This window comes from Amblyomma americanum, chromosome 11 (genome assembly GCF_052857255.1).
Source record: "Amblyomma americanum isolate KBUSLIRL-KWMA chromosome 11, ASM5285725v1, whole genome shotgun sequence".
In the NCBI taxonomy this organism is placed as follows: Eukaryota; Metazoa; Arthropoda; class Arachnida; order Ixodida; family Ixodidae; genus Amblyomma; species Amblyomma americanum.
Genome location: NC_135507.1, coordinates 19,177,804 through 19,193,217, shown reverse-complemented (window position 1 = coordinate 19,193,217; position 15,414 = coordinate 19,177,804). Strand labels below are relative to the sequence as shown.

Genomic DNA, 15,414 nt, shown 5'->3' with positions numbered 1-15,414 from the left:
TGCAGGGATACGGTGGCTGTAGCTGGCAAAGGACAAAGTTACTTGGAGAGACATGGGAGAGGCCTTTGCCCTGCAGTGGGCGCAGTCAGGCTGCTGCTGATGATGATGTCTGCACTATGAAAACTAACTGTGCTCATTAAAGATGCGCTGCAGGGTGCATGTTAGCAGTCACTGGTATCCACATATTTTGCATTGCCACCACATCTTTCTATTAGTGGTCGCCAACCATAATTTAACAATCATATTTTAGGATGCTACTAGCAAACAACTTCAAAGCAAGCTGACTAAATCTAATTACTCATCTGCCCTTGAAGCTGTTGTGCCACAATGTGTCACAGAGATAACCAAGAGTAACATATACTGAGTCAAGTTTCAAATAATGAAACAGGAGTCACACTAAGTTGTTGGATGATATGCCTGTGCTTTTATTTTTTTATTAAAAAATACAAAACACATTGTTCACCGTCCCAGAGGGTAACTTAGGAACAAAGACTCTCCGAAGCTCAACATCCCAAACACATTGCAGCTGCTTATCCCTGGTTCCTTTTGAAATAAAGTCTTCAAAAGGCTTCTAAAGGGTAATGCACACATGCCATGCTTTTACAGTGTCTACCACAAGGAAAAGCTATGTATGATGCAAAGTCATCATATCAAAACTGCCTCCGTAAAGTCCTTGACACGCCTTTTGTACCATGCAACTGGAGTAACCCATGGGCTACACTGTGGCAGCAAGAAAATAAGCACTAAGTAGTATTTCACAATGTGTGAGCAATGCCTAATGCTAAATTCATCACAGAGTAAAACCAAACATACAGTTTTCAAATTCCATTTTCTAAATAAAACTGCAAATGAGTCTAAGTCATAAAAAAATTAGAAGCAAATCTAACTCAAAGTTTGGCAAACCTTTTTACAACGCATAAGAAGAAAGTGTCAAGACAAAGAGTGGCCAGCTCCATTTTTCTATATCGTAAAAAGTGACAGGCCGATGCTGATACGCTGCTCAATGGAAGAGGAGAGGAATGATGTAGCAACATAGGAATTCTTCAGTACGCAGCAGTTCAGAGAGCCATCGCTAGTCTTTCTTTGGTCGTGATGCTCCCATTTTTGCGTCAAAGTTCATCCCGAGAAATAACACCACCGCCGTAACCCCACACACCACTTCCAGGAGGACGAAGACAGCCCGCCAGTTGTAGTAGTTGGCTATGATACTAAAGGGCAGTCCGGAGATGACGGCACCAACTGTGAGAAAACACGGAAACGATAATAAATTCTAAGGTGCTGTATGCATACTAAAAGATGCTCACCAGTTATAACGTCCACAGAAAATCAATTGTTCTTTATAAATGCCTCATGCATTAATGATAAAGGCCATACAACACATCAATAATGTTAACAGCATAACTGAATGCAACACCTTCAATGATTTTCGTGACAGTGGGGTCTTCTTACTGTAACCAGTGCTTACAACATACTTGGACTTGTCCAACCTTTAGTAACACTTTTTACTTATTTTCACAAAATTCATTTGTAACCACTGCCATGTTTTCATGCATTTAATATACTATTATGTATTTTTATGAGGCTTGTGTGAATAGCATTTTTTTATTATACAGAATTTGAAACGAATAGTGATTTGTTTGAATAATGTCAAAGCGAACATTCTGAATAGTCTTGTCAAACAGTCTTCTAGCTCTGCATACGCTGCGATGCTGTCCCGCAGTAATTGTGTAGAACCGAAACCATGCTAACCCACATTCCGGAAATGTTATTCGCTTGATACAAATACTTTGAGATTTTGAAAGCCAAAAAAAAAAAAAATTCGGATTTCATCAAATATTTGTGCAAGCCTATTTCCAGGTACATAAACTTGGCCTATGCAGCAACATTAATATAACGTTCAGTGCAGAAACACAGGAAGGACATAAGCACACACCACAAGGACTAATTTTCAACTGCAGTTCTGCTATGACATTCCATTACCGATTGCACTATGCGAGTTTGTTATGATCTCTCCTTGGGTGTGTCCCACCCTGCATTGTACTAGCTGCTTGGGAAATACCGTATAATCTCATGTAAGGGCTGCACCTGTGTATGGCAAATTATACGTATTTTTAGCGCAACCGGGATGGCAAAAAGAACAGAGACAAACACGGGGCTGCACTCCCTGTTTTGGAGTAGATAATTTAGAAAAAAATACGGTTGCAGGTTTGTTTTTTTTACACTAGTGTATCGGTCACATTGAAAAAATTCACATCCAAATTTTTTTTTTTTTAAAGTGCGGCCCTTACACGAGTTTACATGGTATCCTGCGCTGTTTCATTTTTATCCCTTTCAAGTAGTACCTTCACTAAGCCTTTGAGGTATCAGGACAAAAAACAAAGCAGTAATTAATTAATACACTATGGCAGCATGCTAAGCTATATAACCTGGAAGAGCGCAACAAACCGGCAAAAGCCTAGCCATCATTCATAAAGTAGTATACCGAGGCTGCTGCACTAAGTGACACTCACTGCTTGCAGCAAGGGCAACGATGGCATGCGATGTCCCTGACAGATGAGCAGGTGCCGACTCAGAAGCTGCAACACCAAAGATGGCGATGGGTCCATAGAGGCAGGCACCCAGGACCAGGCCAATGCCAGAAATCCACAGCTGAAATGCCAAGTTACCAAAGGATCAGACCACGTCTATTTAGGGTTTTCTTCCTCACGGCATTTGTCTCAAAAGCATACACGAGAAGAAAAACCTCGCCAGGCATAGCACCGTGATATTGCAAAGCTTCTTGAGTGAGCCTATTTGTTCGTGTTAGCAACCTGCACACACATGCTGCATCCCCTGTGATGCTAATTAATGATCTGAAGCATTTAATATGCACTTTCAACTGTGTGCAGATGCTACAAGGTGTCTCCTGTGGTCTGCTGCACTACTGTTTCCAGAGCAAAAGCAACACACAAAGGTTGTGCTTTGCAAATATGGAGTTTTGCCAGTGCACAAGGATTATCTCGATGTTAAGCTCATTATTAAGTACAGAATGAGGGCAGTGTGGATTAGGCAACGAACATGAGTGGGTGACATTCTACCTGAAAATCTCCCAAGTAAACTCCGTCCAATTCTTGCTCTTAGTAAAAACAGCTCATTTGGTTCTTCGTAGCTGCGTGAACGTTTTTACGGCAACAAATGAGAAATTCAATGCTGAAACAATTGGATCTAAAAATGGGACTTAATTTTTCCCCTGCTACTCAATTCAAACTAGTGAGATCAATAGCAAAAATGGCTCCAGTGATCACTATTTGGAAATGAACACCAGCATATCCTGTCTTCAGAGACTGTCATACAAAAAAAAAGAAGCTTGACAATGTCGCAGTATGCTCGTGAAAATGATCGGTGGCAGTGATACTGGTATTTCGTTTTTTGGCCTTTTTTCTCATAAAACTGCGTTTTCAGTGAAAGCAGCTTCTTTGCAGTTATAATAGGGAACTCTATTGATACAGAGCAACTTCATTTAGCCCTCAGTGCCTCTTACGAAAAGGAAAAAGGCATGGACAGGACTTAAAAATAAAAAAAGTCGGGTTACTGTTGGTCTTATTAGAGTGACAGAATGTGTAGAAAGGGAAAGACAGTCAGGATTTCTTATAGCAATTAGAAATCAAATGGAGCAGTGAGGTAAGCATGTCTGCTAGGATGGGATGGCCACCAACAGCACAGGTCAGAGGTGTACCACAAGAAAACAGTGGGAGATGCATTTGTACTACTGTGGACTTGAGAAGGCTGATGATGACGATGACAATGATTTTGAAGTCATGCAAGTAAATAACTTCCCCTTCTGTATATATTTGCTCCGTGCTTGACGTAACACTTTGTAGGAGTACAAATATCATATGCTCTGTCAACCCTGTCTTTAAACGGTGCCCACGAACAAGACCAAGACCTCACAACACTGCAGAGCTAGCAGTCCTTCCAAACACCTGCATTTGAAACAGAGAAGGAGAGTTGGCAAGTCACCTTTCTTTACAACTTCTCAAACTTAAATGAAGGCATAGTCCTAAGTAGGAGTGTCACCAAGTGACCTTTCTTTTTAGATCTGAAACTGAACTATACAGTATGTTGTGCTTAAATGAAGGTGCTGTTTTACTGCGCACACTATCTATGCAGAGTACCACAAAATCGGTGTTCCATGACTCTGAGCAAGAGGACATGCAGTGTAGAGATACTGAAAGCAACTTGTTAGGAACAGATGCACAGGGCTAATGAAGCCACACGAAGAAAAAAAAGAAATACATCTTAAATAGGTAAACCAATTTACTGTGCACAAAAAGTCAACTACACTCTGTCTACAACAACCACCACACTGTTAAAGGTGTTCAGAAAGCGGCTCTCAACATAGTTGCGGTATGTCTAGGATGTCAAAGGAGGCTGCTTCACAAATTTATTTTAATGCATTTTGTGGAAGTTGAGTTATATGCAGTCAAAATTAGAACTTCCCCGTCTTCCAAGCCTTTTCCTCTTCTCTCAATTTTCCCATGCCAAAACTCCGCCGCCGGCCCCTCCCCTACCTCCCCCAACTGCCGGCGCGCGGAATGGCCGCGGCCGTGGTAGCTGTGTGACGTCTGAAAGAATTTGGCGCAGTGAACCAATGATGACCCCCGGCTGCTGACATCACTAGCTTTCACGCGAAAGCCCGGCACCGCGCATCGCAACGAGGTGCGGAAGCGGTAATTTTTAAAAATGTATTGTAAATTTCCAGCTCGCTTTTGAGGTCTCGTATGCAGCACGAACGCTCGGTGGCCTGTGCTCTACATAGTGCAGGCATTTTAAAGCCAAGCTTAAGCCCCCTTTTCTGTGGCCCTTTAAAGGGCCAAGAAGATGCTGTGCTGTGCCCATTGCATGAAGCTATTCAATGTTTTGGTTTCTGTATTCATATTTATTTGTGCATTACCCATAGCACCTTTTTAGGCATTACATTCCAGGACCAAAAGAAGTAATGCACCTCTTATCCCACAAATTTGAGACGCCTCTTTATTGAATCACTGATTGCACGAATTTTACGTGCATCCAACGGTTCTAAGCGCTTTCATTCTGTTACAGCCAGTGTCCATGTTAGCGCTCGGTCTGCTACGGAGCAGAAGCATGATCTCACCTCCGATGAACCCTTGCCCACATTGAAGCACAGCAGGTGGAAGCAGCCAGCTGCCCCAATCGTGAAGAGCACTGCTACAGGTATCCTAGGGTTCGCATTGCTTTTGCTACCCTGAAAGAAAAGGACACTGCCTTGACCATGTGCCAAGAGATGGCAAACCTTTCACATACATAAGGTAAAGCATTGTTAACGATTTATTACTATCATTGTAATTATTACTGTCTGATGGTGACTGCCACTAGAAGGGGCACAATGACTTCCTACTTATAAAAGGAAAGCAGACAAAGGGAGACAAAAGAAGTAAAAATATGAGAAAAAAAAACAACTCACCAGACAGTACCAGTACTGTATTTACCTATACTCACAAAATGAGCATGCTTTCGTGTAAAACAAAAAATAAGGGGGGGGGGGGGGGGGGCATACTTGGGAAGTGCATTTAATGAGTGGGGTAAAATTTACACTATGCAATGGGTACCTGAAAAATGGGCAAAATTTACACTCACAAAATAATAATAATAATTCGTTTTGGGGGGAAAGGAAATGGCGCAGTATCTGTCTCATATATCGTTGGACACCTGAACCGCGCCGTAAGGGAAGGAATAAAGGAGGGAGTGAAAGAAGAAAGAAAGAAGAGGTACCGAAAATGGGCCCACTTTTGGGGTAAGACAGCATTCATTACGAAAATAAAAAGAGTGCTCTACATGACAACACTCACTGCATATGCACAACAAAATGAACGAGAGGAAAAAAAAAGCACACCGGCAAAACAGTACAAAGAAGCAAAAGTAGAAGCAACATATCCTCTCATAAGAACACAGAAAGATATTCACTAGGCATAAAATGTAGGGTTCTTTGTGACAAAACACTGCTTCAAAGCTGAGACCATGGCATCTACCGGCCACCGCTCACCTTCTTGACATGCCAGTGCAGGAACCAGTCAGTGAGGTAGCCGGCCAAAATGCCTCCAAAGAACCCGCCAGACTCAATGCTGCTTGTCAAGGCGCTGCCTAGAAGAACACAGCAAAACAAAACAAAAAAAACGAGGTGGATATCAGCACTCTCCTGAAGAAACCTTTTGCTACATAGCTGGATACAAATCAAGGAGAAAGCGGCAGATGCCGGTAAAAGGTGGTCTCCACTAAGCAATAACGTCGGCCTATCTAGTTTTGGCAACTAAATAGGCCTGATAATTTAGTCCCGATATTTAGTCCTACTTAGGCAGCCAACTGCCTTGCATTTGCCGTGGCCACTAGAACATGCATGCTAGCAGGTGCAATGTGGCTGACTGCTATACCACGGCAAGAGGTTGACCCCATTAGCCAAAGGATATTATTCGAGAGGCATATGTCACTGTAGTCCTCAGTTATATACCAGAGTATGAAAAATTCACAAGACAAAACCTATTGAGTTCATGACCCATTCTCAATGCAAAAGGCACCTTGTTTCAACACACTGTTTTTTAGGCGTGAAATGCGCATGGCTCTTGTTGGTGTGTTCCCTTTCAACTAGGAGTCAAAACTTGTATTGAAGCTTGCTTCCAGCTGTGTGTAAAAACTCTGAGCTTCAACTTCGCATCAGAACATTCTTTGGCATCTGTTTACCTCCACTAGATGGCTCCTGCTCAGTGTTAACATAGCCTCTTAAAGTGCTATCACGCTCAATATGAGCTGCAATGCATAAGGTGTGGTAGGAGCTCAGTTCTTGAAGCAATACGAGCGCAGCTTGGAGTGGATGCAGTCAGCCGTCAATGAAAAAAATGAAGTACACTGATTGGTTGTACAAGTTGGCTGCTCTGCGTGAAGCCGGTTTGATTTTCAATAAACTGGAAACCTTAGATGGTCCACTTCGGATGCATTGCAAGTCACACTGAGCACAATGGTACTTCAGATATGCACTGGGGATTTTCTGTGGTTACGAGGACTGAAGATTTTTGTAGCTAGGCACAAGCAGCACTCATTAGTTAAACAGAACTCCTTGTTAAACCTTTTTCAACTAACTAGTCAAATCTGGACAAGCAAGTTTCTCCAAAATTTGCAAAACACCTGTAGTTTGTAATCAAAAGATGAAGTAGAAGATAGCTGCATTAAGCTGTGCTAAACTATGGTAACACTTTCATAGATAAACTGGCTTGTGTCTCAAACAGTGACCTATTATGCCACAATTCCCTTTTATGCACAAACAGTCATGTGCCTTAAACAGCGTCCTATTACGCCACAATATTCTGTAAAACATTGCAACTCCTGCACAAAGTCCACATGCCAAAGGGAGAATGGATTTCTTATCCAAGGCCCATTCTACTTTTCACAAAATAAATTTTGCATCAAGCTGTACACAGTGTTAAGATGCGATGCAGTGCAGACATACCGACATACTGGGAATGGTTGAGGTCCTCCATGACATACAACTGTCCCCAGTCGACGGCGCTCGTCTTGGCGCAGAAGATGACCAGGTAGCTGAAGGACACTAGCCACAAGAACGGACTCGCCACAAGGTCCCAGACGGTCGCCCCACTGCGGTCGTCGGCTGCTGCCGCCGACTTCTGGGGCCCTGCGTGCTCAGGTAAGCGACTACAATGCGAATTCCCCAGGGCTGAACATCACCACCTCCGTGCTGCAAGCCTCACCTTTGTTGCCCTCAGCCTTTGTCCCATCCTTCTCGCCCGCAGCACTCTTGCCAACTGCATCTTGCGCCTCTAAGCCGACATCGGTCGGGGAGTTGACAAGCGTCAACAGGGCTACGGCTCCCATTGCAATTGACACGGTTCCTAAAGTAGATACAAGACAAAAAATGTCAGTCCGTATTGCCATCCAGTGTGTGCGGAAGTAGGAAATTAATTATATTGATTAATTTATCTATTTATTTTTGTAATTTATTTATCAGCCCGCATGGTCACAGGGCATTGCTAAATGAAGTGGCATATAGAACAGCTAGAATACACAACAAAACAGGAAACAAAAGTATAACAGCAATGGTTATAAAACAAGTAACAGTACCTGTAGATAAGAGGCGCTCATATAAGAACAGATAATAGCCGTACCAAACGCAACACTCCCCAGAATTTCACTGATGGCTCAAAGGAGACTACTCCAAACGGCACGAGTTCTGGGTGTGAAAAAGACGTGCAGAATTTTGTACGACGACCAAATTCGAATTCGTGGTGGTAATCAATGTGTGCCGAAATATATGATAATATATGATAAATATATGATATGATGAAATATAAACACATTCTTTTTAATATGTGCATAAAGAAAACACTCTCCGAATTAGGGTCTCTTCATTTTTTTCGAGTCTGCGTCGAAAAGTGCACTGCTATATATAACTGGTGCTGTAGCTCACAGCCATAACCAAAAAGAACAATGATGGTTTTCCAACACTTTGCCTACCTGCTATTGTCAGGCTGAAGCGCCAACCATAATTCAGAATCAGGAATGCAGACAGGAAAGGAGCCACCCCGCCCGAGATGTTCGCAGATGCCGAGAGAACACTCCACCAGGTGCCAAATTGAGATGGCGAGAACCACTGTGGATACAAAGAAGCATGCACGCAAATGAGATCGTTACGTGAAAAGGAACTCGTGTAGGGGCCAACACAGCAGCCCATCAATTGAATGAGAAAATGGAATTCGTGAAAAAAAAAAAAAAAAACAGTGACAAAACATGCACACAAGTTCACAACAACTGCATAGCCTTGGCTGGCGTACAGCAGCCTATGAACCAGCAACCTTTTCGTTGTTTGTGTTCTGGTAACCAGAAGTGGGAAGGTTAGTTGTATTATGATAATCTGATATGAAGTATCTGTGCCACCCGTTTTGCAGGATCGATTTCTTATCATTTTACAGCAGTGGTTAAACAGTGGTGCCCTCAACTGTCAGTCATACAATGTTACAGAACAGTTTAATGACACCGCGTTGAGATCCCTTCAGTGATGTTCGGCACTTCCTGCCAGACAAGCAGGTCACAGTCAACAAGCTTTGCCTTTCAAATCTTCCTTAAATCTGCGCAAAATTATGGATTTAAGCACTTTTCGGGCAATTGGCTCTTGCAGCCACATTCTCTTTTTTGATGATATTGTGTTACAGACTTCAGTAGGAATAACAGTATAAGAATGAGTGTTTTACCTTATTCTCACAAATATCATGCAACGGGTGAGTTTAAAAGCTTAGCAGGATTTTAAAGGACATATTATTACGATGATAATGTAGTCGCAAACTGTTCAGGGCAACCATAGTTGAGGGCTCTCCTCAAAAACGCAGATGGCAAGCTATTATACGGCGCCAGATACGTCAACATTAGAAGAGGCAATGCTTCCGATGTGCATGCCACAATCAAGCATAGACGAGCTTTTGATTCTTCGTACATCGCCATCTTTCAACATCCATAACCCTCTCCTCCTTTGCACTTGCATGTCATGCGCTTTGCCCCAAGGTTACTAAAAACTAGCTCCTCCTACTGCCACAAGCCTGGTAGAGAAGGTAGTTTCAGCCACCTTGAAAAGCTTGGAAAAAGAAAAAGCCATATTTATGCCATATTCATTTCCTGCTTCCAAATATAAAGAAAAGTGCACTCAGGGCAGTATTTAATGTCTCCCGGAAAATTTCCCGGACTGTTTGCTTTTGTGCCCACTTCATTTATATAATGCAAAGCCAGCTTGCCCGAGAACACACTCATCTAATTATGCTAAGTGGAAGAAATTCTAAAAAACACAAAACGTGGAAGTTATAGCTATGCAGAGCAGCAATTTGCATCCTCACTGCTTTAAAAGGGCCTCGCAAGACTTTTTAGCATTATAGATAAACTAACTAGTCATTAGAAAGTATTCTTATGAGAATCTTGGATAAATATCACACATCTACATGCAGCAGGAAATGTTACATCGGGATCATAAGTTGGCTTGCTTCTTCCTTCAAGTTTCTAAACTTGCAGGCTCTTCATGTAATGCACCTAGTTGTATGAGTTTCAAGACGGCAATCAGATAACTTCAGGCTCCACATGTACGTGAATACGTGTTTCGAAGCAACAACAGTGAAACAGAATCTAAAACAACAAGCAGCTAAGTGTAGCCATGGAGTGTCAGTAGCCTAGACAATCATATTGCCACAACTGGAAGTAGCCAACTTACGAGGTAAATAAAAAAAGTGAACGAAAATACCAATATGGCTATGTCGGTGATTTTCGCTGGCCAGCCCCTCACTCTGAAAAAGCACGGAATCAAGACAGCAGATGGAACGGTGTGAAGTGGGTAAAGGACCAGTTTCAATTCTTGATAAGTCCACTTCTACAGAATGGATCCGAAAGTCTCAGCTCATGGAGACCCTTAAAGCAGCGTGCCTCAGCTCTGAATACCTACTGCCTCTTTTTTCGAAAAGTGTTTCAAGGCCCCTTAAAGAAGTAAACCCTGACCAGCTTCAGCTGTCCCGGAACACACACCTTTCTGAGGATCTTGGCACATGAGGGCCACCCACAGCCCTGGGCCAGTCCGTTGAGGAACCACAGTCCGGAAAAGAGCAGCACTGAATTGGTAGAAGCACCAAACAGCACGGTGGCCACGCCACTGAGGACCAGCCCAAACATGAACAGGAGGCGTGCGCTCAAGCGGTCGGACAGCACGCCACCCAGGAACTTGCTGATGGCGTAGGCCAGGTTCTGGCTGCTGATTATCATACCTGTATTTTTTTTATGCAAACAACAAGAATGATTTGGCGTACACTGTGTGGACTGCTTCATATTTTTTACTTTTCATTTCTCAGTTACTTTAATTTGACTGCACTCCCTTTTGTCTTTGACACCGAGGCAAACTGTCACCAGCATCCTAGAGCATTAGAACCATATTTGGCACAAATGGACTTATTCGAGTTTTCTTTCCTCACAAACTGATAAATTTGGACTATTGGCCCCATTCACTGCCTCCCGCCTCACAACATAATTTCTACTCCATTCCAATATTTTTGCCTTTTCACCTATGCAGCTTGGACTTGCGTAAAGTCTGCAGTATCAAATAAATAACTCTTAAACAAAAAAATTGATATTTTGTTTGTTTTATTACACAAAATAAGTAACATTACAGGCACAGCCTTTTCAGGGAAGAAGCATACTGAGCAATTAGTGCAAGCCACAAATGAGACACAAACATTACGAAGACATTCCAACTATCCTATTTTAATACAAGGATGCTGAAGAGGAACAGAAATCATCCAAGACAAAGTACAACACGCACTTCTAAGCTACCTAATAAGACAAAGGGGCCTGTGTTTTTATCTACAACTCGAAATTACACAAATGTTTATTCATGTGTGCCATATGTAAGAAACTATTTTTAAAACAGGCAAAAAAATATCGTTTCTCTCAGTGCGCTGTACTTTTTCTGGCTTCTAAGAAATCAGCACACTGCAAGAAAGTATTGCATAACAGGTGTGGCAAGGTTCATAAAATGTTTTACTGTTGAGCACATCACAGGCTTAATTATCTAGCCATAGCAACTGCATTTCATTCAATAAGGAAACGAACAGACACTACGGTTCTGCTATTTGAGGGTATATTAGGAATCCCAAGCCATTCAGTTTACTAATGAGGCCATTCAAAACAGGCACACCCTAAAGCCATTTACAACATATGTAGGGCCCTTTATTTTTCAGAATTTGGGATGCAAAAATCAAGCACTATTCTTTGAGTTCAATCTTAGGTACAAATCAGCTTTCCAGAAAACGTCTTTAATTAGGACTTTTATGGCTATTCTTTGAGTTCAATCTTAGGTACAAATCAGCTTTCCAGAAAACGTCTTTAATTAGGACTTTTATGGGTCATTTCTACCAACAACCACAACTAACTATTTGCACCCGTCCTGTCGAGAGACACTGATGGCACCATTTTTTGTTGATAATTTTCATGAACAATCCACATATCACTGGTAGCATCATGAAACCGTTTACCACATCAGACATTCCTTGGACACTTCATTTATTGGAAAGCTTTTTTTTTGTCACAGACATTACCATCTCCATGCAGGTTTCTGCGTCTGTTGCTAATTTTCTCGTCATTGCACGAACACTGCAAAAACATTCTTCCAACCTAACAGCTACCATATGGAATGCAATATGTCCCTCAAGCAGGGTTTCAAGAGTATGGGTGGTGCTTGGCACACTGATGTCGACAAGACGCTATCACCTGTGTTCTGGCGGCTTGCTTCTAGGAGGTGCTTTCCGAACTCATCCCGAGACAACCTATGCTGTGTTTATCACAAGCATACAATTAACTGAAAATACAACACTAAACCAGCTTCAAAGCAGCTGCTAGTTTCCGTGTGGTACATTGAACATTATGCACTTGCAAGCTACAGTTTATCAAATGTGCCTTTTTAGGTAGAAATCGGGTTTATCCCCCGTTAAAAATTTTGTTTATGAAGAAAAAATTTTGTGAAATTTGGTTCTACCCAAAACAAAGGAACCTAGATTAATGATGGTGGTCTATTTCATAGGACACACATGTGATCTTATGCAGGCATTCTCAAAGTTTGTTTCAACTTGGCCAGATTCAAAGTGTGCTTTACTTTGATATAACAAGGGACCAGTGTTGCGATTTGGGTTTGTTGGTTGCCAATCATATTTGAAACAGCACAAGGACGGGACGCAGTAAGGAGACACCACGAGTGCTGACTATCAACTGGTTTTATTCCAAGAAGCTCAGGAACTTCTGTAGGTTTGACAAGTTGGGACCAACAAAATAATTCCAAAAGGTGTACAATGCGGTTTGTGCATGTGCGCCTTTTGGAATTATTTTGTTGTTGCTAGCTTGTCAAACCTACACATGCCGCGTTGTGCACCTTTTTGAGTTATTTTGCTGTTCTTGGCTTGTCAAACCTAGATAAGTTCCTGAGCTTCTTGGAATAAAATCAGTCAAAAGTCCGTGCACGTGGTGTCTCTTTACTGTGTCCTGTCCTTGCGCTGTTTAAGATGTGATAACAAAAGAGTAGTTACTCATTGGCATCCACTCAAGTACAGCCATACTGCTACACAGGAAAGCTATACAGCTTTCAGAGCAACTTTGTTATTGGAGAATAATTTATTACGGCCCGGGCTACAGCTGTGAAGCTGTCCTTTGTAGCCATATAGCTGCACTCAGGTAGATGCTAACGAGTATTTACTAATTATTACAATCTACTCCACTTTAAGGGATTCCCTTCACCATTGTACACTGATATGGCAGTAAGGTTGATTAAACTACAGTTGCCTAATCAGCAGTTGACTGACAAGGCATGAGGGCATGCCACCGCAATGAGCTGAGAAGACAGTGGCCTGAGCACCGGCCATAAAGGTGTAAAGGAGTCCGGACACTAAGAAATGGAGCGCACCACTCGTGAGACGATGCCGGCTGGCGGCACTCCGTTATCTCCCAAGTTGCCGTGAGGTGATAACAGCTAGACCTCATCAAGCACAGACCTCTCAACATCAGGTCAGAGAAGAAAGAAGCAAAGAAAGAAGGAGAAAGTGGGCGACACTTATCAAACCTTCGACCAAAGACTTCCCCTTGAGGACATGGTCAAAACGCCACCATTTTATCTCCGGCAAAAAGATGTGGAACTGGGCCAGGAGAAAACGCGCAGAAGACAGCACTTTCTATGTCACTTGCGCTGGGATGGTACGCTGCCTGATATCAGAGTCAGGTTGTTCCCGACACCTTTCAAGTGCACAGTGGCATAAGAGGTTGATGGGTTGCCCATTTTTCACTCTAACTGCATTTTTATGAGTTGCTGTACAAGTTCCAGCCTTGTCAAAACATCCAACAAATTTTCAGTCCAAATTTCTCATCCTTTGCAGAGCAGTTGAGTCCAGCTCATTTATGAAAAATTATTTCACAAGCAGTTGGCTTTCCGTACCAGCTGTGCCTGCGCAGCGACCTTCCTAATGGATAATAGGCGGTGGCGCATAGCACGCAGTTGTACGAAGCCGACCTGTATCCCACGCAAGTGCTTCCACTGAATACGTGAGGCTGTTATACGATCGCACTGGGGCTCGCATTTCAGCTCGGGCAGGATCACAGGCGCATTGTGTTGCTGGATACCGCAGATGTTCTCCGGCGCTTCTGATTCAGCTTATGAATTATTAAGATCTTTTGCCACTGCGTCGTAAGCACGATATATGATAAAGGCCACTTGTATGCTTGAGGGGGAAACAGATCGAAAATAAGAACAGAAAAAAAAGCGACGATCGTCTTGTGACGAGGGTGCATAGCTAGAAATTAACGTCGCTGCCTGTCCAAAACGATGCGGTTCTTAAACTGTCGCGCACTATCATAGGGGCACGTGAACAGCGAGAGGACCAATCGACACAACAGCGGTGGAAGTTCGCGCGCACGGCTTACCCGCCTGTTCCTTGGTCAAACCCTCTTCCATCAACTCTGGAAGCGCGAAAGAGACGCACTTTCGGTTGTACGCGTAGAAGGCGTAGCCGAAGAACATGGTCGCGAAGATGGAGAACTGGTAGCTCTTGAGGTCCATGTTTGCGCGGCGGGCGGCGATTATGGCGTTACGCTGGCGGTGTCGGCGCGTCCTTGACGTTCTCCGGACTTCTTCCGCAGGTCTTGAGGCGTTTCGTAAGCTAGGGCATCGGCACGTCAGAGAGCCGGCGCATGCCGATCACATGTGCGATCGGCGGCTTGATGAGCCGGCACCCCCGACCGCCGTCGGCGGTTGTTGACGCCGGCACCTAGGGTTCCTCGATGCGCGCGCCCCCATCCGTAGAGGGTGCGGACATCCTTTAAAAAGGTTAGTGTGCCGCTTCGGCGAGGGAGCGCGCCATATTGGTGCCCACTCCCTGTCCCGCATGCGTCAGTTGCACGTGCGGCGGCCTGTTTCCCGCCGATTGCAATTTTTCTTGGCCTCAAGACGGGGAATAAATGCCGGGGTGTTGCGTGCCCGCGTGCCCAAAATATCCCGAAATGCCAGTTTTTTTGCACGCGCCGAATACAACCAGCTATGCGGTCGATGATTCACAGCTGACATCTGCAGAATGTAGAATGTACCCGCCGCTGTGGCTCAGTGGTTAGGGCGCTCGGCTGCTGATCCGGAGTTCCCGGGTTCGAACCAGACCGCGGCAGCTGCGTTTTTGTGGAGGAAAAACGCTAAGGCGCCCGTGTGCTGTGCGATGTCTGTGCAGGTTAAAGATCCCCAGGTGGTGGAAATTATTCCGGAGCCCTCCACTACGGCTCCTCTTTCTTCCTTTCCTCTTTCACTCCCTCCTTTATGCCTTACCTTACGGCGCGGTTCGGGTGTCCAACGATATATGA

The 15,414-nt window shown here is 43.6% G+C and overlaps 1 protein-coding gene across 2 annotated transcripts; it reads right to left on the bottom strand.

Annotated features, from left to right (window-relative positions):
* Positions 1-397: 397 nt before the first annotated feature.
* LOC144111195 (glucose-6-phosphate exchanger SLC37A4-like) lies at positions 398-14,841 on the bottom strand. Of its 2 annotated transcripts, XM_077644384.1 has the most exons (10): positions 14,491-14,841; positions 10,564-10,799; positions 8,521-8,656; positions 7,758-7,898; positions 7,499-7,681; positions 6,044-6,141; positions 5,135-5,245; positions 2,511-2,649; positions 1,071-1,239; positions 994-1,040 (listed from the first exon to the last, which is right to left on the bottom strand). In XM_077644384.1, the coding sequence occupies exons 1-9, from the start codon at positions 14,624-14,626 to the stop codon at positions 1,073-1,075; spliced, it is 1,347 nt and encodes a 448-aa protein (XP_077500510.1). In that variant the 5' UTR covers positions 14,627-14,841; the 3' UTR covers positions 994-1,040; positions 1,071-1,072. The 2 variants fall into 2 exon arrangements, with proteins under 2 accessions (XP_077500509.1, XP_077500510.1); XM_077644383.1 differs by having other exon boundaries at positions 398-1,239.
* Positions 14,842-15,414: the final 573 nt, after the last annotated feature.

Coding starts and splice junctions, on each gene's coding strand:
- LOC144111195 (XM_077644383.1), bottom strand. CDS start 14,626: ATGGACCTCAAGAGCTACCAGTTCTCCATCTTCGCGACCATGTTCTTC. Junction 10,800..14,490: donor TTTGACCAAGGAACAGGCGG/GTAAGCCGTGCG, acceptor AAAAAAATACAG/GTATGATAATCAGCAGCCAG. Junction 8,657..10,563: donor GTGCCAAGATCCTCAGAAAG/GTGTGTGTTCCG, acceptor TTGTATCCACAG/TGGTTCTCGCCATCTCAATT.